Source organism: Pocillopora damicornis, chromosome 3 (genome assembly GCF_964200805.1).
Source record: "Pocillopora damicornis chromosome 3, jaPocDami1.2, whole genome shotgun sequence".
Taxonomy (NCBI): domain Eukaryota; kingdom Metazoa; phylum Cnidaria; class Anthozoa; order Scleractinia; family Pocilloporidae; genus Pocillopora; species Pocillopora damicornis.
In genome coordinates this window covers 13,478,248-13,501,103 of record NC_142672.1, presented here as the reverse complement: position 1 = coordinate 13,501,103, position 22,856 = coordinate 13,478,248, and the positions used below count along the sequence as shown (strand labels likewise).

Below are 22,856 nucleotides of genomic sequence, written 5' to 3'. Positions count from 1 at the left end.
AACATGAGGCAACTTTTAAATCTTCGGTGCTTAATTTACCGCAGCAAAAGAGATTATGGTTAGACGGAGAAGATCACTACAGAAACCGCATGTTTTTTTTTCCTCAAATCTGGAAAACCGAAGTGGAAATAAGAAATAATTGATCGAGTTTTTTCACCTCAAAAACAATTAGAACCCGAACCCGTTTATTATGGAACCTTCTATAAATGCCCTCTGGGAGCCAGTTGCTAACTTGTATGTAACCTGTTTAGAGAAAAATTCTGCATGTTGAAGTAATAGCCGGCGGAACGGGAGGGGACTACAGCCTTTACAGGGTATGGTTAGGGTAGCGAAGTAGAAACTTTATGGTACGTAGTATAAGTATAATCGGGCATCTTTGTAAGTAGTTTCACAAGGATCTTCAGCTGCTCCCGTGCCAGATGATTAAATCTGAGGATTTCATTGAAAGGGCTGGATTATGATATCCATTCAGATTGTGAAAACACGATAACGCCTGCCACAATTAGCAGGTAGAGGAATGAAAAGTGTTAAAACATGTTAACATGACAAACAAACTGACTCATCCTTTGGACGTAAATAATTAAACTAATAAGCAACTTGTTTGCCTCTCACCAGGTGGGATTTTTAATTATTAAGGTCCTTTTCTTTCTCCGATTGCACGCAGATAAATCCCTCTACTTTAAACATACAAAGCGCGTTGAGAGTAGCCCGCGGAGCAGGCGCAATTTTGGCGAGCGTGTGCTGAGCATTTTCCGGGTGAATATCACAGCTGCCATCTTTGATTTAAACAGTAGCGGAAAGCTGGGTAGAGAAAGAAAATTGGACCCAAAAGGTGAGCGACGGTCATAAGGAGGAAAACGGGAGGGGTGGGTCCTCTCGCCTTTCCCCGCCCCCTCCCCCTCCCCCTCCCCCTCCCACCACCGTTCACCCTAACTCTAAATCAAAGATGGCCAGTCAAAAAAGCGATCGCGAGCTTGTAACGTCAACTCGCTCTAGTAAGACGTCTGCACCACAGGTTAGCTTCGAAAGAACATGAGAAACTCGCCATTTTGTAATTGTGTTCAGAGAGTGTCACGGCTGGTCATTGTTCGAAAACTTCCAAAACGATCCAGCCATGCTTTTTCAACCGGTCAAACCTGTTTTGAAGCTGTTTGAAAAAGTTTAGAAACCAAATAACTTAAAGATGGTTTTCTCGTAAAGAAACACGAAAAACCAAACAGACATGTTCAACCTAAAACTGCTGAACCAATTACCACACGACTTGACGTTCTCTTTTTCCTTTCTTATCAAATGCTTACAGTTTCTTCAGTTAGTTAATATATTCATAGCCAGTTGAACAAAGTTATGATCATTCATGAAGTTCTCACAAATCAGTCAACATGGCTACCATTTCTATATCCTCGGGTGTCAAACGTTCGTAGCCAAAGGGGATACCCCCCTTCCCTCTGTTTGATTGGTTTTGACTGTGGTCACGTAAATGCTTTGACCGATGAGAAAGCAGGATTTCACTCATGTGACCAATGTGTTATATGTTAACCCATTAAAAACTGATATTCACAAAAGGATAGACAATGGTTGGTATCCCTAAAGTGACATGCCACGTGGTTATGGACCAATGAGAAGTCGGGGGATAGGGTATCCCTCACAACATTATTACATATTGTTGCTAAGGACATTTTTACAGTCAAACACGCTTTCAAAGTTGATTAAGACTAAAAATCAACGATAACAGTTAATCAAGACTAAAAATCAACGTCAATGGTATTACATCTCTTTTTAACAAATTGTTTTAGCTTACACTTACTGGTGTAGAGTTGGCAAATACTCTGGTCCCAGTTGTTTTTATTTTTATATTGAAGAAATGTAAAATGGTTTCCGTGTTTACACAGCCTGATGTAAACACGCGGGAGGTTGGGAGAACACGAGATAAGCGTAACCTCCCAAGTGTTTACATTAGGCTATGTAAACACGGAAACCATTTTACATTTCTTTTATAAAGTAACGTATGAAAGAGGAACGAAAACCGTGTTTACATACGCTCATGTAAAATGATTTTATGGCCAATCAGAGCGCGCGTCCTATTTGAATTATTTTATAATTCTTTACCACGTACTAAAAGTTTACTTCTTAACATTCTCAACAAGAGAGATGAAAACGTTAGGGTTACCTAAAATCGTGGACTAGCGTTAATCAATGCTCGTTTATACATTTATATACGAACAGGTATGATTGATACTATTTAGCATCGAAATTCTCTGAATGCAGTACAAGTTACAACCCAAAGGGCAAACTATCTCCTTTGTAGTGCTTGTCGTGGTAAACTTAGGATAGGTTTCTATTTGATCCTACAACATATTTTTCCAAGAATACCCTGTGGTAGGAATAAGCGTGACGTACGGTATTCCTTAATACCCTGTGTTGTTCATCCATACTATGTTTGTACCACTGGGCACCTCGCATCCCCACTAGAAGAAAGCATCGGTTTCCTGGACATTTAAAATAAATCCTGCCAGGATTGTGTTCCGATCTCCATTCGCACAACACTAATGGTTCTGAACAAAAGCATTTGAGTTTCTCCTTATCCCATTTGTACCCGGCCTGGGTTTGATCCTGGACATTCTTCAGATAGTGATGAATTTTACTGAGTCCCATGAAGATGAAACAATCGGACATAGGACACTTCACATAGTCCCAACCACTTTGGGAAGTACATTTCTCGAGCTTGCAATCGTGGATAAAACATTCCAAGGGCTCCTGTTTTTTTCAAAGCCCCAAGAGTTTCAATGGTTGGTAATTTTTGTTTTTGTTGTCAGTAGTTATCCTTCCTCTATCACTTCAAAACCCAGATCTCTTAATAAATCATTGGTATCGATATCTTACAGCGGAATGTATTCTTCTGAAAATTTAACATCACAAAAATGTCACAATCAGTTCACACGGTTCTGTGTTTTTCTCACGGGTAGATACCTTTCTTTGTTTGGGTATAAGTTCTTTTTGATTAGATATTTCTGTTGTCTGCGTAATTTTTGAAGACGACGTTTTAGGTAAAACGGTGAACCTCTTCCATCCACACTTTCCACTATCGCCTCTCTTGTCCTCTTCTTTTTCAATGTTCCTCTTTTTATAGGATTAACATATTTCCACGGTCTCCTTGAATACGACTTTCTTTTGGGCAGATATCAACCATTCAGTAATTTTATCTTGTGCCTCACCTTCATTCTTCTTTGCTGTCCGCTTGCTTTTCTTGTTGGCGCGCTCCTTCTCCATGGCCCTTTCATGTTCCTCTTCCCGCTCTTTTTACATGTCGCAGGATATTTGGCGGGTGGATGAGTGTTCAAGTCGTAATCATCCATAGTTCCCGTCATTTCTTCGTTCGTCATGACTTCTTGCACTTGCAGAACCTCCATCTTCTTGATATCTCCTCCTCGCCTCGGTCAGCAACAAGTGACAAGGGATACAAGTGAGCTAGTTTATGGTGTAAGAGAACCAATCACGGTTAAGGGAGAGAACGCCGTCAAACCGGTTTGTGACTAGTTTGATAATGAAACAGCGAAACAAAAAAATCTGACCAAACAGCCTTTCATGACCAAATAAGGTGAGCGTATCCTTAATCCAACGTCGTCAAATGAGTCCAACCCATGCCCTCAGACCGGTTTATGACTAGTTTGTTGATGTAAAATGGTATTACCACATAAGCGAGTCAGGGGCACGAGAGAGTTCAGTTGCATTTTGACAGGTGTAGATGGAGTTGGAAACGAGAGAACATTTATATGAACATGAGAAAACCGCACACAAGCAACAACAACAAAAAAATCATCACACTCCAAGCTGTCTCAACGAACACCAACAAGACAGGATAGAAAGACATACAAGTGGAAAAACTGAGACAGTGGCTTGAAAAGTTAACTATTCAATGATCGGACCTCAGCTCACGGCCCAAATTGTAAAACGAGGAACTTTTGGGATTATACAGTTGTAAATGACTTTGGGTGACATTCGTGCGTGACTTTTTCCTTACCTTGACACCTATCGGAAGCGTTGCGTGATTTTGTAACGTTAACAAAGTTTCAAGTCGACCAATTTTTTGGTCACATGGGTGAAATCCTGCTTTCTCATCGGTCAAAGAATTTACGTGACCACAGTCACAACCAATCAAACAGAGGGAAAGGGGGGTATCCCCTTTGGCTACGAACGTTTGGCACCCGAGGATATAGAAATGGTAGCCATGTTGAATGATTTGTCAAAACTTCACGAACGTTCTTTTTTTCCTCTGTTAATGATGTGCTGAGCGCTGTCCATTAGGGAAGAGTACACGTCCCGCTTGTGATTAAAGGATTTTTTTCTAGCATTAAACCCGTTTAAGTAAAAAAAACCTGTTGTTTTGTTTTCCTTATCCCATCCAAATAACATCCTGCCTGACCTACAAATTACTCTGGCGTGTAACTTGGTCACATGACTCGTGACAATCATAACCATATATGTGGTACATATATATATATATATATATAGTACAGTACATACTATGAATTCATTAACATTTCTGGTCTCGCAAAAAATGGTGGCGAGGGGCCAACACCACTACTGAGTAACTTTGTTCAACTATCCATGAATGTGTTATGCACGAAGAGGCAAAGTTTTGTATAAAAAAAACATTTGATGAACATTTTTTACATGTACCTTCTTTATTGAATTTCTTGCCCTATCCTCGGTTTGTCAGTTGACCAGTGTACAAACTCTGTTCCAACCAAGTCCTCCTTTTGTCGCAGTTTTTGCATCGAAAAGTGCTGTTCATTGACCCCTTTGCATTTTAAATTACATTGCGTTCCTACCACATTACTCAACAACTGTACAACAGTAAATACATGCAGTCATAGACTGCGTTTTATCTCATGTGCTGCTTTGGTGAGTGTCTTAATAGGAAACAGAGCGGTTAAACGCCTGCGCATTTTTGATTGTTGTAGTGGCTGGGTAACGTGCTTCCAGGCTGTCAGAACCAAGTTGTCTCACAAAAATTACAATAACCACACAAGCCAGTAAGTCACGGTGTTTTAGAAAGTATAGTTTTTTGGGAAAGCTCAAACCAGAATGGTAAATCAACAGAATACTCGTACTTGAATAAGCTTCGTGCTCGAAAAGCCTCGAGTTTTGCTTCACCCTACTTATGTTTCCTCTTTCAGGTTACTATGAACTTTTCAATTTTCTTTTGCTTATTTTGCGAGACAGCAATTGTTCCACAAGTATTCCTTAAAAACACTTCTTGAGAAAATGGTGCGCGGGCGCCCCAAACTGATCCCCTCGCGCATGCCCAACGTTTGACCGCTGTGTTCTTCACAGATAGGCTCAATTATCACCCGCTGTTCAGGAAATGAGCCCGCGCCCCTTGCTCGGTAATCTAGTTAGTTCCACAAACTGAGACCATGACTCAGGCTTTCCTTGTCGGGATCAGTTGCGCAGATGACCCTGAAAAAGAAAAATTAATTATGCCCCATGTAAAAGTACTCAATTAATTCATAAAAAACTTTCCGCATGTTTGTTTTACAAGATTAGAGGCTTTCAGCTTAGTTTTTGAAGTAAGTGGTGAAAGCCGTGCTGCATGGACATGCAAATACTTCTGTAACCCTTCTCAGCACGTGTACTCTGTTGGGTCACGTCGATAACATCAAATTCACCAGTGAAACCTTTCCCGTCTGAAACGAAAACGAAGATCACATGGAACTAAAGTAACGACACAGAATTAGTTCTTCAAGAAGATTTAAGTGAAAGGAACTTTCATCAAAACTTTCCATAATTCAAAGACTGCGTTAAAGATCAGAGGTATTTCCTTAATCAGGGTAAGGATATGACGTGGCTATTCTATATATTTCTAGCCTTCTCCGTTGGTAGGCAGCCAAAGTTATAGAAGAGGTTGCAATTAACCTCGACCGGGAGGCGCCCTTTTGCAGTAGACTACAATGAGTGGCAAAAATAGTTGCACGTCGCTCCTTATTTGGTGGTCAAAAACTTTCCACTCAATGTAATACAACCTGAGAAATCTTATCATTCATTCTATTAATAGGTTACCTGAAAGACCCCAGTTTTCCTCCAAACAATGATGCCTGAAATTAGTCAGAATTTTGTTAACATCAGGCAACACTGAAATGGGGGAAGGGGAAGATAAATGAAAGTTGCAGTGGAAAAAAAACACAAAGTAGTAGAGCGTGCCAAGACTTTTACCGCTCATCGTAACTCGAGGTCAAAACACGGTTTCTGATAAATCGTTAACCTGACGCGCTATAAATTTTCAAATCAAATTTTAACCTCACATCATGTATATTTGAAATTTCAAAGTCTTTTAAATGAATTAGAGGGGGCCACGTTTCAAAAGCGTATTTTTTTGAAAATCCTCGGAAGTAGTTGCTTTCTAGAAGTTCCTGTTTTCTTCAAGATGTGGTAAAACAGTGTGAACAATTGTGGCAATGCAAGCCACAAACAATTGTCCCTATTTAGCGCTTTATAAAACCACCAGACAAAAGGCTAGCCTAAAGTTACGACTTCCTCGCTATTAGCGAGTCACGGAACCGACATAAAATCATCCAGTGAGTATATACTGACATTATTTTACTAAACTAATTGATAAACCTTCGACGTCTTTACATTCCTCGACTGGCAACATTATAAAGACAAAATTTAGTTTGGAACTAGATATGAGGATGTCAAGAATGTGTGTACTTCGAAATTAATGGCTTAAGGCTTTGCTCAATCGAAGCTCTGCTCTCTTCTTTGAGGCGGCAGAATCTCTCTTTGAGGCCTTGGGGAGGTATGGTGGGGTTGGGGACGAGGAAAAAAGACAGACCTAAATATAACGTTAATCCGCAGCTCAGGCATAAGCATTTTTTGTTTCACATAAGTATTTTAGGACCAAAGTCCTAAAATGTGGATTTCATCCTGTTTCAGCCACTCGTTCGTCAAGTCTTTTTAGTTTTAAGACGAAATTGTAAGAGTTTTTACCTAAATAATCACTGAATTTGCCAAACCGCACATTCGCAGTTATATTGTTGTACAAACATTGTTGTAAGTGAGGTGACCTCTTCCATAAGCCCGGTGTCTTCTTGTGGTCTCCTCGCCCTCTTTTTATAATGCTGTAGATTAATTTTTTATTTGTTATTATTGAAATGGAAAATAAAAAATGATGACTATTTTTTGGCGCACGTTTGTATCTTACTCAAACTCAGACGGATCTAAGTCGCGGTATCGAGCGAACCGAAAATTTTTTGGTACTAGGTACGAGGAAAGCCTTTAATAAATGTTTTCATTACTTACACACCTCCAGCAACTTCCTCTTTGTGGTTTATGGTACGTGTGATCCAGTGGAAACCGAGCAAGAAAAACAAAAGATGAATTGAGCTTTTTTCTGCTCTCTTGAAATAGAGGGGAAGTCGGGCTTAATCAAGCTTGACCTTGACCAGTTGAAACACAATTGATAGGAATCTCCTGTTTTGTGTTCATACAGACTTTGCCATCCAGCACGTGGTGTAGCCTCCTTAATAAAGAGGGCAAAACAGTGAGTAAACCAGCTAAAGAAGAACTGACCACGGATCAGGTTTGAACGTATTTCAAAGGAAATCCCGCACATTAGCATCTTAGCTCCAGCATACGCAATTTTAAGTCGCTAAGAAGAATGCAGATTACTGTTCTCAAGCACACTCTGATGTTAATTCTCTCTATGTCTCGCCCTGCACTATTGAAATGGCTTACTTCGTTAATGTAGTACATGTAATATTCTAGACCATTCTGCGTTGCCTTGATGACACAAATTGCGTAACAATCCTCAATCCTTTTTTCCTGCTTTAACATGGGCGGCTAGCAGAAGCCTGTTGAAAGAAAAACAATTCAAAGAAATTGGATGCTTCGATTGAGTTTTTCCACGTACAAAATTTTTCCTAAATTTACCGAGGGCTCCTCTGCGCTCTTTGTAATCATTAGACCAAAGCTTTTATGTCTGCAGCGCCAATTTGGCACGAATCGGCTTGAAATTGCCATGTATTACAACGTTAATGATGAAAATAAAATCCATGAAAGACTAAACCTATTACACCAATGAATCGAGACAAGTCTCAAAATTTAATTAGTTAATACTACCTCCTGCTTTTGTCGTGATTTTTGAACTGGATATTTTGACTAAAACGAAATTGTTTAGCTTTTTAATCATAAGTTATGTACAAAGGACTAACAAGAACCAGGACTGTAAAATAACATTAATAAAGGGGATAAGTTTCCAAAGAAACTGTGGTGCTGCGTCGGTGGGAGATTATAACAGGGTAGTTTAGTATTATCAACTCAGTTGATGACGTAAATTGGCCTCCACAGGGAGTTTCAAAGCTGACGTTTCGAGCGTTAGCCCTTCATGGTCAGAGCGAATGACGAAGGACTAACGCTCGAAACGTTATCTTTAAACCTTTTTCCGGTGGCCAATTTACCTTATCAACTCAGTTAATAATACCAAATTACCCTGTTAAAGAACATCCTAAATAGATGAGTTTTATAATGCGTCAAAGCTTGGACAAAAATTGAATAGACAATAAGACTTTTATCCCGGATGCAGGAGAGAAAACAAGTTTTGAATTCTGAGTTAAAAGCAGACAACGTTGTATCGGGTTTACAATATATCCAATCTGTTTTTATCCTTTTTTATCCTTTTTCTTCTCCACAAAGAAGCTCCTTTAAAACCTGAGATTACTTTCTGGAGTTTTCTTCGTATTAACTTGTTCCTTCATCTATATTCATTTATTATTTACTTTAAAAAAATTGATAATTTAGTCTTCTAGATGTGGTAAAATCAAAACTCGAGGCTATCAGCGTGGGACAACCCAGTTATACGTATACATGTATATCTAGCTTACATTTAATTTTGATCCAATTTCTTTGATCTCTCTGGGAGGGATTTTGGTTTTAAATTTGCTGGCATTTTTTCCTTTATTAGTCAGCGAGCTAGTCTCATAAGCGAAGCCATGCGGAGTCTTATTAGAGGGATTTAAAAACAATCGAGAGTCGACATTAGACAAAAATTAGTTTTGGCATCGGTCCACTAACACCGAAACCTCCTGAACCTGCTTTACCAAGAAAAGTCAAGCACCTCTTTAAGCGTTGAAATTTCCAGATGCCACCAAACGTTTCACTGCATGAATTATTCCACGCCTTGTTATTCGACCTCTTGTCCGAAACAAGAAGACAAAATAGAATTCTGACTACAAAATTAAAGAGAACATGGGTCGTGGGTACTTTTAAAGTGAGAAAAGTTTTAAAATGAACATTGCTAAGTTTTCGCTCCTGTCCTGCTTGAGACATCGACACGACACATCTTATTGAAGCAAATACAATACATACCAAAGTTGAGGCTAGTTACTTCTTGCTTGTGGTAAGAATCTTCTCGAGCCTCTTTCTTTTCTTTCTTTCCTTTTTCAATGTTCAATATATACCTTACATTTTTTCAAAAGGTCTAATAATATCCTCCAGGGCGATGAAAATCAGCCGGAAATAAGACCCGCTAAGTGGCCGGAAACGGAAGGGGGTTCAAGCAGATGATCTTGGATGTAAATCAAATCCACCACACTGCAGATCATTCCTGTAGCTTGACTCGGTTGTAATAGCTGCCAAAGTATTGAGACCCAAGCAAATTCCTGTAAAGCGAATATAAAGGAAGACAGGATTATTGGCGAAGGGTTAAACTACTAACAGCAGCCACGGGTACGAAACCCTACGACTTGAAGCGCTTTAGGACAGTGAAGACGGAGAGGTAAGTTGTCGACATTTAATCTGGGGATTGCATTCATGGCTTTTTTTCACGTAAGTATTATAGAATACTTCGTAAACTCATCAGAACACCGTAGGAAACACGACGAACTTCTTCAGACTGCCTGCGACAAGCTATATTGTTCCATTCATGAACTGAGACAATGGAATGGAGGCATTTTGACAACTTGACGATGAGGTTATTGTTCATGCAATATTTGTTATCAATGCAAATGCGAACAAGGAATTTTGATTTTGTAAACGGCCGATTTCTGTTTTTGACATGGTTGACTTCCGATTGTTTTCATCAAAGCTTTCCAACGTGTTTTTGACTAAGCTGTTAGTGCGCAATGTTCGATTTATTAGTTTTTATATAACAAAGATCATCTGCTCGTGATTTTGTGTTAATTGTTGGAGCTATAATTAGCCTCATTTCAATCACTGTTCATCTACAAAATGTCATTTTTATTGTGAAACGAGACATGCTTAGAGTCTTGGCAGAATGATCCGACGAAGTTTTTTCAGTTTTTCATAAACAACTGAGCACGTTCGGCAAATAATGACAACACAATATACATACCAATGCGTTTCTTTTCATCATCGTGTTATATTTGTTGATGGAAAACAAAAATAGGCACATCTGTTCAAGAATTTGTCCCCTTATCACTTCGCACATAGTCAACTACTTGAGAGCAATAACTAAACAGGAGGCTAAGGTCACGCTAAATGTCACGTATGGCACTAAAAATGTCACGCAAGCGTCCCGCGCGACTCTCCAAAAATTAATACTGAGTACTTTAGGTGCTCCTCAACTCTCTTCTAAAATACAATTTTCACCTATTTATTTGATAAACTAAGTGCCTGTCAGTTGTAGAGGTAAGTGGTGAAAGCATCAACTGGCCATGCGCACATGCGAATACCTCAGTAACCCTTCTCAACACGTGTACTCTGTTGGGTCACGTCGATGGCATCAAATGCACCAGTGAATTTTTTCCCGCCTTTTCTGTAATGGGAAAACAAAAATCGAAAAGGAAATCATTCACAGCAGTTACAAAAACAAATTAAAAAAATCAAGTTATTTGGATTCACAAAACGTGCTCGAGTAACGGAACAACTTGCTAGCTTGAATTCCGGTCGGATTTGTCATACAATCCTTGCGGTGGTGAATCGGCAAACTGAACACCGCTGAATGTCTTACATAGCATACGATGAAATAATTGAAGAAATTCACACGACTTCTGCTTTACGGACGTAAAGGTTTATCGAATTGAACCTTTTTTACTAGCGTCTCTTTCAACGCTAGAGGAGGCGAAAAACAAACTTGAGAACTTGATTTAGAAAAAAAAACTGCCCGTAACCTAAATCCAATTTTTATAAATTGGACGATAAAAGAACATATCTTCATAATATATTCCTTCATTAGGATGATTTAAATGTGGGAACTTGGTCTTTAAGAAGAAAAGGGTTGGCGCAATACTCAACCTGAAATACACCCAAATGAACACTGTGTCTGGTTTCTCTGATAATTGAATCGTTGGCATTTTAGAAAAATGTTGAAATAAACGCTGTAAAGAAAGGTAAGGATCCCGAGTTATCAATTCCACATCTGATTTTCGAATGAGACCATGATGAGTTCAGTACTTCAAAATCTACCTTTTTTCAGAATAATTCACTCACGGCCAGAAGTGAATTTGTTAGTGGAAATTGTAAGTTCTAGATGTAAAAACGACACTGTTAAAAGTCATTTTCCTATGGAAAATGTGCAGGAAGATAACAACCATTTTTGTCGCTGAGCCTGTGTGGCCTCAAATGAAATATTGTGATTTGACCAATGGGCGTGCCATTTAAAACTTCACATTACTAACTTCTTTTTCTGAACACAGCATTTGTTTTATAAATCGCAAGCACTTGACCGAACAATTAAAGAAAGGGGTGCGAGGACCGTCGTAAGAGGACCATCATGTTTCATCAGAACTGCTGTTGTCAATAAAAGGCTATTCAAGCGTTGAAAGTCCTAATTGAATCGTTCTCAGCTTTTTTCTTTTCTAGAAGAAACCGCGTTTCGGAAGCTGCTACTTGGGGGTTGAATTACCGCACTCGGAAGTCGCTACGTCGACGCGAGTTGTTTTCAAAAAGTTGAAATACTGCAAGTAATGTAGAAATTCTGGCTATCCAAGTCGAAAATACATTTCATGTTTTAGCTCTGGATAACAGCGGCCTTATGAAAGGCAGGCACAATTGAGAAGCGTACCGCAGTAACCAAGTTTAAGAACTGAACTATATAATTTGAGAGGATGTAATTTCTTGTTGTTTAAAGCACGTTTTTAAGACCCCCGACGCTGCAAATGTATGTATTTTCTATGTTTTATTAATTTTTTGTCTTAGACTGGCAATATTTACAGACCAAATATAACTAAGGGATTTTTTTTTTTGTTCTTTGACATGGCGACTCAAAAGTCAAGGGGGATACGAATGGCTTTTTTTCGATTCGGAGCCTTGGTTCGTCCTGAGCAGCGGTGATAAGAAAAGGTTTGCACATAGAAACGTGAAAGATAACGTGAGCGGTGAAGCGAAAGTGGCACGTGATGTCAGCAGTTAGTCAAATTAGTGAAAAATCGCGTAATATCTGAAATTGCCTCACGCTTTGACCGAAATGGTTAAAAAAATAGCTTCCGACTCACCAGTCGCACCTCATCAGTATTTCAGCAACCGGCTCTGCGTCAAGTTGGAAAAGGAATCTACTTTGTTTGCATCGTTTGTATTGCGTAACAAGACTAAGTGATTTGCAGAAGTAGATCACAATCCCCTCTCAGATAACACCGTTTTTTAAAGTGACGATCAACGTAAATATGAATCAAGCGATTATTGAACGAAACTAATCAATCCTCGAAGTCTTGCGAACGAAAAAGCGTATCATTTGACCAACTCCATTCGAGGCCAATCTTTCACGACCATATTGCTTGCCAATGTTTATGATCGTTTTGTGTCTTTAGCCAGTCATGAGTGTTTTGAAATGAGTTTAAGCTTAGTTTCATATTACTGATTTTGCTTTTCAATTACTTGTACGAAAAGGAAAAATATATTTTGTAGGTCATCTGATGCGACCAATTGTCACAGGCAAATTTCATGGGCACGTGTTTTTATTATCTACTTTTTCAACTAGGAGAATTTCAGATCGCCAACTTCATCGTTAGACTATTGACTACTGCTGTCACTTCAAAGCCACATCAGGACTGCTTATCGCCTTTAAGGACAAAGTCCATAAGAGAAAAATTTCCTTATTTTACTATTTTTGTGTAGTTAAGATCTGAAATGAGAGCGAGAGTAATTTTGTACACTCTCAGTTTTCAAACCTTTTCTCGGATTTGTCCTTCGCTGTTGTTAACTGGGAATGTACTGCCAAGGTATGCTTTGGTCCTGCTGGTGAAATATCATGTTAAAACTAGCTTAGCTCATTTAAAATTAACCGCATTTCTTAGTATCAAACGATTTGGATCGCTTCCATTTTTGTTACAATTGGTTCCTTTGTTCGCGTCTCGTCTCTTTCAGTTATGCACTTGGAGAGACGAAGTTGTGTATTTTGGCGATAATTTCAGCGTGATTCTACAAATTTCACCGCACGAAATCCCAACTTCAACAGCGCAGTGTAATTGTTGTTTGATAATCTTGTTTTCATACCAAAGACGCTGAGAGATGCATGATATTTAAAGAAAAGCTGATTTTGGGTTCACTTAACTTGGATAGAGGTGTTTAAGCTCAACAAAGCATCCGGAATTTAGTACTCTAAATGTCAAAATATTACGTCAACTGTGTGTCTTAAACTTGACGTTCACCCAAATATAGAAGTAACTTGCAAAACTCGCGCATTGATGTTTCAGCAAAATGTCAACACTGTTTTTAAAAATTAAAATGTGGTTAAATATGAGCTTAAAATGTCATCTTTAGACAACTACAAAATAAGGAATGATCTCTTTCTATTGAAACCAAAGATTCGCTCACTCGTCGCGGTTTGACCTTTCACCTAAGCATATGTTAGGGGAGGATAGTTTTTCACCCTCGAACAACACCACTTTAATGACCGATCATCGGCGGTTTGGCATTTCCCCAACCTTGGAGAAGCACGGCATTTTCGTCTGAGTTTCAGTCACACAGGTAAGCGCGTTCTGTATCGTTTGAATGATGCTACATAATTTTTTTTCTAGATAGTATAGCTGGCCGTCCGTTTGCGTGTGCATGAAGTTAAAAGTAAGCCTACGAAATGTGACATCAAGACATTAGCTCCTTTCAAAATATTTATGTTTATGTACGTGTGATGAAACCTATGCTAGCGTGTGCTATCTTTGAACCGAAACAGGAAAAAACATTTTCGTTTGCAATAGAACTGCAGATTATTTTTGGAGGAAGATTGACGTTTTGCCTGAAGAGAGTCCAAGAAATAAGCAACTGATGTAAGCGGCTGCAACAGAACTTTTATGTTTCATTCTCTGATGTTAAAGATTTCTCTGTCTGTTGCTCAGGGCAAGCTTTAGTCTGATCAGTATATATGGCGCCGAACTTTAGCCTGATTTTTTATGCCAAACAGATGTTATCGATCGAAGCGAGAATAAGGCCGTATGTAGAACTTATCTAATCTGAGAGGAAAACTTGAGGAACTATGAGAAAATCGAGAACAATTCGGCGTACTGCTGGTGTCTCTGTGTGTAAGTATCGAGCGCGTTTCACTCCCATTTATGCACAAAGACGTGAATTGAATTTGTTACAATGAAATAACAAAGTTCGAGTCGGGGATAAATGAACAAAAGAAAATGTATCAAGGATGCGAATTCCAGCCATTAACTTTTTTTCTTCCAACAAGTCGGGAAAGGCCTCTTTTTCAGTTACAGGTACCCTTGGATAAACTTTTAGGGAGTTAAGGCAACATTGCTATAAATGCTTTATTCATATTAAAACTGTGCAAAGACGTTTTAAGCAAATCAAAAGGAAAACAGTTGAAACAATAAAGAGGTTCATATCAGACGTGCAGAGGCGAACCGATCAAAGGGATGCTGAGGTTGCTATACATATTTTCTGGCAGCAGAGTAAAGTATTGATTACATTAGAGCTATCCTGAATGGTTTTCACTAAGAATGCGGTGGTCACGAGATGTCTACACAACAACGATTTGGGAATGGATCCAACCTTTTATACCCTTAGGCTAAAAGTAAATGAGTTTTGAGTTTTTCTGTAGCACTGTTCACGGTATTCCATGAGGTATTGTGGCTTTAGTCTCAAACGCCAAAATGACGAAGCTAAGAGAGAACTTCGAACCTCTCGCCCTGTTTACTTGTTTTCTCATTCCTGGTAATGCGCTTTGGTTATTTCGCTAGATAATGGTTTTCTGAGTATTAACTTAAAAGATTCAAGAATATGCGGCTTTGCAGCGCGAGAAAAAACCATTCAAGGTTAATCTTCACCTGTCAGATTTCATCTCCAGCCGTGAAAGAAAAAACTCCCCAGCCATAACCGGAAATGTAAAACAAACTGATTCATTGCAAGTTTTTATCCAGCAAGTCGCAGAATTCTTAGCCACTACTTTTGTCTCCCGGGGAAATATTTTAATAAGTTTGAGCGGTCTGAGAATTATTTACGTGTAACCGACTGCTGAAAAATACCGGAACTTCGGAAGTCTTTTGGAAGTGCGGTGAAATACCTAATTAAACTGTTGTATCGGCCGCTGTCAGGTTCGTAAAGGCTTATTTCCTATTTGGGGCGTGGTTGCAAAATAGTGTTGTAAATACCGGAAATGCAGCGAAGGTTAGCGTGTAGTAATGCTATATGTATGAAAGCTGGTAGCGAAACTCTAAACTGAAATCATAAGATAAAAAAATTGAAACACAAACTGCGGTCATCCAACGCAGATCATATCTATCTTATTTATCATCTTTGCCGACATCTCGTTTCGTCTCATTCGCGACTGGATCTACCTGGATGGGGTGAATTGAGGGCATGGAAAACTAATTACTTTGATTTTTCATATTTACGTTTGCAACTTATAAATTGAAATCGCATAAAAACTCAGATACTAGTTTTGCACCTTCGTAATAAAAGAGTGTTTGTATTATTTATTATCAACAACCGTTCCTCTATCACAGCTCATTCGCATATTTGGTTTTTGACATGATAAAGCTTTTATGTGTAATTTCTTAAATCAGTATTATCGTTAAGGCAGTAATAAATAAGATGATAAACTTATCAGACTGCTGGGCATAAATGATTAAAAGTAGGTCAAACCACAACTATGCTGTTATTACGTTGCTCTGACGCCTTGAGTTCTCCTCAAGAACAAAAGCTAATGGTCATATAAAAATGCCATGTTTGATCATCTTCACACACCTAAACCATCTCCTTAGGGAGGGGATGGTGAAAAATCTTATTATTTGCTCGTATTGTGCATTCGAAGCAACGGCACTGGATTTATTTTTAATTCTTGTGGCGATTTGCAATTTAAAATGGCTTCTTTCCCTACTTTGCATAGATTTTGGACATTTTCTAACTTTGCGTTACCATGAAAAATTCTTGATATCGCAGTGAGATAATCAGTACTGGCTTAAAACTTCTTAAAGGGAAGTTTGAACAGGTCTTAATCGCAGTCGTCGCCTGATTGCCAAGAAATCTGCCTCTTTGTTACGTGTTTGATGTTATTCCGAGGATAATCTCTTGGATGTACTTACATCAATTGCACAACACAGTGTATGTCAGTAGCCCACTTTACAAAAGAGTACTGTTTATCCAGACGGAAAGCGAGGCTGCCATTGAAAACGCTTCCAAAGATGAAGCCCAGAGATTGTCCACCAAAAGGCTGTTCAGTTTCATTGATCTGTTTTTGAAACACTGTTTGTGTAAGTTGAATGTTGTTCACCCGATTTAAAATATACGTATGATCCGCAGTGTTTTCTTTGTAAAGATATCAACTTGAAACCTTAGAAATCTAACTCCATTTTTTTCCTGCCTCTCAAGAAAGGATTTCATGGATTTGTCGATTTGCCTTTTCAATCTGCACTGTTCAAGGGTAATTATTGATAAGCCTGGATGTTTCCTTGGGTGATTTTAAAAGCAGGTTATTCCTAAAAGCAAAAGGTAAAAGTTTAAATCTAAGGATAATGAGCGGAAACGACTGACGAAGGTCAACTGCGTTTTACATTACGGAATCGCGCCCATTGAAAAGCGTCGCCCGAGAAAAGTGGGGTACCCATGATGCTTTGCGGGCGCAATGACCTAGGAATGAGGTTGCAAACGCTCACCGCCAACTTCGGTCGCTTTAGATCAGAATTGACAAATTCCCAAACGGGAGTTGTAAAATTTCGCTTTGCGTCCGTTTAGAGACAATGGAGATACAATTGGAGCAATTAGCATTGTTTCAAAGTGACGAAATGCTCTTTTCGTCGGTAAAGAGCGAGGGCCGCGTTTGCATATCAAAAGAGCGTGAAGTGTTCATCCGTAAGCTTATGAGCGTGAGCGTGCACCTACGTGGAGCGGGAATCTACAACGTATACTTAAGCTTTTCGAAAAGTAATTAGACTACCGACGTGTTATCTGAAACTGACGGCAATAACGGGCCAAAAAGGAAGGTAAAATTCCGCACAGCCCCACACTACATTATACGTTCAGTTCTTGGATAGAGTGACAAAAACAATACTTTACCATTGGGAAAACAGATTTGTTTTACGATAGTATGGGGCAGTACGGAAATTTTGCTAAAAGGAATATTTCTGTGATGTTTTGCTTTCTTGGCGAAGTTGATGGTCGAACCTCGCAAATCTGCCGCATTTGAGTCTTAACACAAATTGAAAACCCGGCATTTGAAAGGTAATTTAATTTTACATCTGACCGATTTTTAAACAATATAACCTAATCAAGATAACGCCACTAATTACGTCTATTCTTCTTCGATGAAAAGCGCTACGTTTCGGTTGTCTGCACAAGAAACAATACTTTCGAACACTGCGTACACGGGGGATTACATGATTGACAGTCGGATTGACAGGCCTGCGTGAAGTTACGCATGCTCTCTTTCTCTTTTCTAGCTTATTTGCATTTTCCCGTGCGAAGTTTTTCAATGGGCGCGATTCTGTAATGATCAGCCAAATGAGTTAAGACCTACCAAGAGCGTGGATTTGGTGTGAGTTTCGGACACACTGTAGTCCCACTCTAATTGAGCTATGAGAGAATATGACTGACCTCACGAAAGATTTCTGTGGAGCTTAACGGTTCACCATTGCACTGCAAAATCCGAATGTTTTTGGATTCGAATTCCAACTTTCGTGATTTGTGTTTACTTCTTAGGGGTTGAACTACAGAATTAAATTTCACCTTTAGGGTGGGGCCTCACTGCCGAGTGAATTTCAACCAGTTTCAACAGTGAGGCCTTACGCTGAATATCAAAATCCCGAAGTTCGAAAAAAAATCTATCAAAGGTTTTTCAGACCGTCCTAAGAACTGTTAGAAGGTAATTTAGTGTTAACAACTGGGTTGAAAACGTAAATTAGCCACCGTAAAGAGTAAAAAAGCTGACGTTTCGAGCGTTAGCCCTTCGTCAGAGCGATTAGAGGAATTGTGGGTTGTGTATGGATATATATGTAGAAAGTGGAGCTACGCCATTGGTGGGAATATGATGACGAAAAAACAGGAATAAATTAGTTGAATGAAAAGCGCTCGTTGATTCCGTGGGGATTAAGGGTGCCGATTTGAAATATAAATTTTTGTTCTAGTGTTTTACGGCTTTCCGAACTGCCTAGATGTAAGGAAAGGCCGCAAACTGCCATATGCTGTTTAGAATGATAAGGAAGATTAAAGTGTCTAGCGACTGGCTTGGATGCGTCCTTGTCATTTATTTCCACATCGCGAAGGTGTTCTCGGAATCGGTCACCCAGTCGTCTTCCTGTCTCGCCGATGTATAACTTATTGCAATAAGTGCAAGTTATGCAGTAAATAACATTGGCATCCCCGGCCCATAATTTTAAATTTCCATCTTTGGGTCAACGCACGTGTGAAAATCTTGGAAAACGCCACTGGATAGAGTTGGTGTTTTAAGCACTCTGAATATAGCCAGTCAGCTAAGCTAAAAAAAGACTGTATCCAGCCACCTTAAGCAATTAAATTTATGCAAATTTCGTACAAAACCACCGCCTAAGCTAGTTACTCATTTAGGAAAAAATTTAGCACCTACTTGTCCCAAAATAAGATTGTGAAATAGTCTTCGTTCTTAATAGAACAGAATAGAATGGAATTGTGTTCTTGATTGAATTAAGTCCCTTCAGTCGAAACCTCCTAGAGAGACAGATTTGCCTCAGTTAGTACTTTATGAGTGGAATGCCCCATGAAGGAACAAGACTATTAGAAAAAAACCTATGAATCATTCTTAAAAAACTGTCTACATTTTAATGGTGAGCACGATTGGTTAAGTTTGAGTTCTGATGACATAACTGCATTGTTAACTGAACCAAACTAATCTTGTACGTGAGGTCACTTGCGATTGTGCGAAGGCAGAAGGACTTGAAGAGGTTCGTTTATTCGGTTCGTTCGATTATTCCGTTCATAGTGAGCGTGGAGTGCATAGTTTCTTCACCCTTTAGAATTTTTAGTTCAATTAATCATGGTACCATTTGTGAATTTGTCTGACTGCAGCTACAAGGGCGTTTTCTATTCATCTAACAAAATCGATCGACCATTCTAAACGCAATGCATTCCACTCTCGTAATTAGCAACTTCACTCGATCCTGACTGACTCACTGAATCATTAAGGAGTGATTTATCATTTTATCGCCATCTTTCGAGTCGAGTCAAACGGCAAAGTAAGACATGCTCGATCGATGCTCGAACGCTTTGCTTTACTGTTACAGTTATCTTCGAGTATTTGGTTTAAATTTCATAACAATTCAATGAAGGTAACAGATGCTGTTCTAATTAGATCTTGTTAGGGTTGGTTTTCTCCGCAGCTGAACAAGAAAGTATCCGGCAAGGAGTTCAATAATCTTCTTAACATTCTTTTAAAAAAATGCGATATCTATACAACGGATTTTTTTTTGCTAAAATCGGTTTTCAACTTTCCTGCAACTTATATAACTGGGAATTGGCTTTTGTCAGGCGAATAAATTCTCGCCTCTGCCGTTTCGTTGTGCAATTTATTTATGAACATCAAGTTTTATTCGAGGATAGTTCGCTTTCTAACCGGCGCTTATGTGATTGAAACGTATTTTACGTCAGTACTTTTATAAACATACAGAACCTCGATGCTACAAATAGAATGAGAACACGTGGTATCTTGAAATCTTTCAGCTAATACTAGGTTCTAGGTATCGAGTTTCTTTCAGACATTCTAAAGTACGGTAAACGTCTTCAACGACAATGAAGGTCGGGTAGGATATTGGACATACACAGCATTTACTCGTATGGATAAATACATATACAAACATGGCGCTTATGTTGGTGAGGTTGTGATTTCAGTTCTTTGCAAATTAAGAGGAACAAAAGGTAAAAAAATACTTCAACCTCCTCTTGCCCTTCAGTTGAGCTTTTCTTATAGAGGTGGATGCCATTTAGATAAATGTAGAAAAGAAATTAGAAGTTTAAGGCTCAGTGGCATGGAAAAATTAAATCGTTTTTCACTGACATGGTCACATGGTAAGTTCAGAGGTGACAATCGCCGCGTATACTACAAAGATCAGCAATGTAGAAAATAGATAAGGAAGAAAAAGGGGTACATTATGTGCTCGGTTATCGACTGAAAACACCACTGATCTTAGCCTCGTAAAACGCTCGTCAGTTGTGAACTATAACAGTCGAACCTGTATTAAGCGGTCACCTACAGGGAATGAATGACCACTTAATACAGGTTCCATAGATTAGGGGCATTGTAAAAAACGTTGAACAACTCCTCCTTATGCCATAATTGACCATTTCATGTACAGAATCTCGCTCGAATATACAACTTACTTTGATTTTGGGAGGAAAACATGAAATAAAAGTTACTTGACGTAAAAATTACAGTGATAAATGGGAAACAAATTGGAGACTTTGACAACTGACCGCTAAATACAGGGTGACCGCTTAATTCAGGTTCGAATGTATGTGAATGAGCTCACTTATGATTTCTGTGTATTTAAAAGATTCACCACTGCATTGCGAAATCCGAAGGTTTTAAGATTCAAGTTCTCTTTGTTAAATTGCCCTGAGCACTTGAGACAAAAATGAAACGGAATTTTTTATCACAAGGGCATCTAAGTCGGAGAAATGAAGTCAAGTTTTGGGTTTCAACTAATTATGTTGAAAGGAAGCGGTACTTGAAGTGACATGTTAAAAAAATTGTCCATTTTTTTTTCACTGAAAGCGCTTTCTGCGGAAGCCTATTACACTCTATGAATGAGATCCTGCTTTGTACTGATAAATTGTCAAACAAATTAATGGCTTTGTTCACCTGCAATAATGATGTTTTTTAAAAAAAACCTGTTAAAGAATTCACTGATGGTTCATTAATTAATTACTCGTGATTTATTTAAAAACCATTAAAGAGATTTGAATACTGCCATTTACCACGCTGACGGATTAACATCAATTTTCGAGAGGCCTTACGTGCTGTTTTAAAATCGTCTGGTGTTTATGAGAATGACTGATTATCAGGGGATAGTTCAAAGTTCAGGGTTTGTTTCATGCACCATTGTTGGCAAGTTGTGGATGATAAGAGTTGCAGACAAAACCTCGACAACAATGATTTATTTCAGTTTGCTCGCACTGAAGTCAATTATAAATCTTTGCGATCCCTACTCAACAACTGCTGACTTGTAGAAAAACAAAACAAGGACGCAAAAAGAAATAAGAACGACCAAAATAAAAAAAAAGCTGCGAGCTTTTTAGAATGTATGATACTAGATTATTCCCTTAGCGCTTCTAAAGTAAGGCAATCGAATCCAATGGCTTTTTTTCTCTGGAACTGCAAAACGTTTGTCATGTTATTGTTCAGCCACCCTGAAACGTGACTTCGGTGAACGAAAGTTTAAATGCATAGGTATGGTTGGCAGTCTTTGGTAACTATTTCAAGAACGATCATCTCTCAAAAAGCTTAAATAAGTTATTCAAAGACATCTTTTATTCACACATCCGCCCTTTCCGATCAAGTTTTGTTTCTCATTCTTAGATATCAGGCATCACGCCTTTTCAAAGGTGTAAAAGTTTACATTTTTAAATACTTAAGGCCATTTGGAACAGCTGTGAAGGGGGTCATGTTATCGTAGTAAAAGATCTTTCCAGTCGAATTCCTGATAAAAGGCCAATTCGAATATATTTTTAAGTCACAAGGTATGCATAAAGTTATTACAATTTTGGTTAGACTCGAGAAGTCTCGAGTTATCTTAATTAAGTCGGCGAAAGATTGAAGCAACTCAATACATTGTTTAGAAATTACATAACTTACATTTTATTGATGACATGTAACTGGTTTCTTTGTTTAGAGCAAAATGTGGCTTCAGATCTCGTGGATTCTCTTGATGACTACTATGTTGTTGTCAAATGCTGAACTGCCGAGTGACAATGATAATGAAGGTAATTTAATGGAGTTGTATCAGTCGGGATTAAAGAGTAATCCGCTATGAAAATTTTACAGTGTTTTGAGGCAGACATTTCTAGAGATCTTGTAACTACGAAGTTTTGGGGTCAGGGCAGTGTTCGTTTCAGAGTAATGAAACAAATACGATGTGGAACACAATTTCAACGAAGCAGCTAAGCTATGTCACCTAAATCGAGGCTGCACGACAAAGATTTTTGTATCTACAATAGTTGATTGACAATTTTGAAATTTACCCGTGTCAGTGCGGTACAAAACATAATATAAACAGTCACGGCACTGGGACACTTGAATGTTCATTATTTTTTCCGTACAAAACTCTTGCTTCAAACACGTTTGTCTTTTTGAGAGAAAAACGGGAGAGTCTAGAATCCGACTGATGACCGATGCTGACCCCACTTTGCGTAAAACTTCCTTCATCTCTTGGAGTAAAGAAAAAACGTCACACTCTGCAAACTGCAGGCCAGGAGTATCTTGGTGTTAGCTGACGGCT

General features: G+C 38.7%; 1 protein-coding gene and 1 long non-coding RNA gene across 4 annotated transcripts in view; one reads left to right on the top strand and one right to left on the bottom strand.

Moving 5' to 3' along the window:
- Nucleotides 1-4,663: 4,663 nt before the first annotated feature.
- Nucleotides 4,664-9,503, bottom strand: LOC149048303 (uncharacterized). Its single transcript, XR_016184810.1, has 4 exons — nucleotides 9,364-9,503; nucleotides 7,735-7,850; nucleotides 7,304-7,519; nucleotides 4,664-5,460 (listed from the first exon to the last, which is right to left on the bottom strand). It is a non-coding gene; the product is annotated as an uncharacterized LOC149048303 (long non-coding RNA).
- Nucleotides 9,504-9,587: 84 nt separating this feature from the next.
- LOC113674299 (uncharacterized) overlaps nucleotides 9,588-22,856 on the top strand; it is a 28,629-nt gene continuing 15,360 nt past the window's right edge. For 2 of the 3 annotated variants that reach the window (XM_089199770.1, XM_027190782.2), the window contains exons 1-2: nucleotides 13,804-13,920; nucleotides 22,251-22,341. In XM_089199770.1, the coding sequence (XP_089055896.1) occupies nucleotides 22,257-22,341 (85 nt within the window). In that variant the 5' untranslated portion in view covers nucleotides 13,804-13,920; nucleotides 22,251-22,256. Of the gene's footprint in view, nucleotides 9,773-13,803; nucleotides 13,921-22,250; nucleotides 22,342-22,856 lie in introns of those variants that run through there. The other variant, XM_027190780.2, reaches the window with a different exon arrangement.